The 1,307-nt window shown below is 45.6% G+C and overlaps 1 protein-coding gene across 1 annotated transcript; it reads right to left on the bottom strand.

The window, feature by feature from the left end:
* Window positions 1-204: 204 nt before the first annotated feature.
* On the bottom strand, window positions 205-882 carry LOC145413471 (uncharacterized). The gene has a single exon (XM_080283168.1). It carries the CDS (start codon window positions 880-882, stop codon window positions 205-207), a length of 678 nt encoding a protein of 225 aa, XP_080139294.1.
* Between the last annotated feature and the right edge of the window lie 425 nt (window positions 883-1,307).

The raw sequence follows: 1,307 nt of genomic DNA, 5'->3' as shown, positions 1-1,307 counted from the left end.
GTGTAGAAGCTATGATTAACCGGGTTAAGTTCTGAAGTGGGTTGTGATGTCAGTGGTGGTGTTTGGGCTGGTTTGGCCTTGCTGATGGTCTGGGTGCAATCTTGTAGCTGGGTTGCTTACCTATGAATGCATACCATACCTATGAATACATAGTGGGGAATTAAGAAGCAGGTTCTTGTGGTGTTCCCCACCTCTTAAGACCCGTCAGCCAGTGTGCCTTAACGATTTAATGTGGCTGTCATACCGGGCTTTAAATGTGGCTATTGTTGGGGCGGTCACTACACTCTCAGGGAGTGCATTCCAATAGTTAATGACTCTAGTGGAGAACCAGTTACACTTTAATGTTGTCCTCCAGTGGTCTGGCTTCTGTAGCTTGAGGTAGTTCCATCTCAAGTCATTCATGTTCCTCTGGAAGAAATGAGTGTAGGGGATGTCCTCAAATCCAGGTAATAGCTTATATGTTTCGATCATGTCCCCTTTGATTCTCCTATCCTGCAGTGTCTGTAGCTCCAGGCGGCGACATCTCTCCTCATAAGGCAGTTGGGCCAATTCTAGGACCAGTTTCGTGGCTCTCCTCTGTACTCGTTCAAGTGATTGAATATCTTGCTTCAGGTATGGAGACCAAGACTGAGCTCCGTAGTCCAGAACTGAGCGGACCAGGGAGAGGTATAGTGGTACCAGTATCTCTCTGCTGAGCACAGAGAAATTCCTTTTTATAGTCCCCAGGCGACCATTGGTTTTTGCAGTTATCTTGGCAATATGTGTAGATGACTTAAGATTGTTTGACACCATGATACCCAGATCCTTCTCTTGTGTTGACTTCTCCAGTGCTGTTCCTTTAAGCTGGTAATTGGCCTGCTGGTTGTTGTGGCCTACATGCATGGTCTTGCACTTATCTACATTAAATGACGGCAGCTCCAGTTGTCCAGACGCTTCATGTCACGTTGTAGGGTTAGGTGTGGCTTAGTTGTTGGTTTACCTGTGGTTTATCCGGGTTGCAGCCTGAGGTTTGGTTAAGTTGCTGGCTGAGGTTTGGTAAAGTTGCTGGCATGGAGTGGGCCTTCTTCGATGGAACACTGCCTTGTCTTGGCAAAAAGGCTTGCGTATCCCAGTGATCAATGGAGCATTACTATAGTCGCGGCGCACGACTCTGAGGTTGTCATTATCGTACCCTGGCAACCTACCATTCAAAGGTGCCTCCCATTTCGTGTATAACATGAGATGCAAGTGATTCGTGTATAATATGTTCTTGTATAATAATATTCGTGTATAATATATTCATGCATAATAATATGATTCGTGTATAA

The sequence above is a fragment of the Coenobita brevimanus genome, chromosome 96, assembly GCF_032717465.1.
Source record: "Coenobita brevimanus isolate Jiangsu-jjx chromosome 96, ASM3271746v2, whole genome shotgun sequence".
Taxonomy (NCBI): domain Eukaryota; kingdom Metazoa; phylum Arthropoda; class Malacostraca; order Decapoda; family Coenobitidae; genus Coenobita; species Coenobita brevimanus.
Note: the sequence above shows the minus strand (reverse complement) of the source record. Positions and strands in the feature narration are given on the sequence as shown.

Bases quoted from the DNA above. Each gene is read 5' to 3' on its own strand.
- LOC145413471 (XM_080283168.1), bottom strand. From the start codon at position 882: ATGCATGTAGGCCACAACAACCAGCAGGCCAATTACCAGCTTAAAGGA.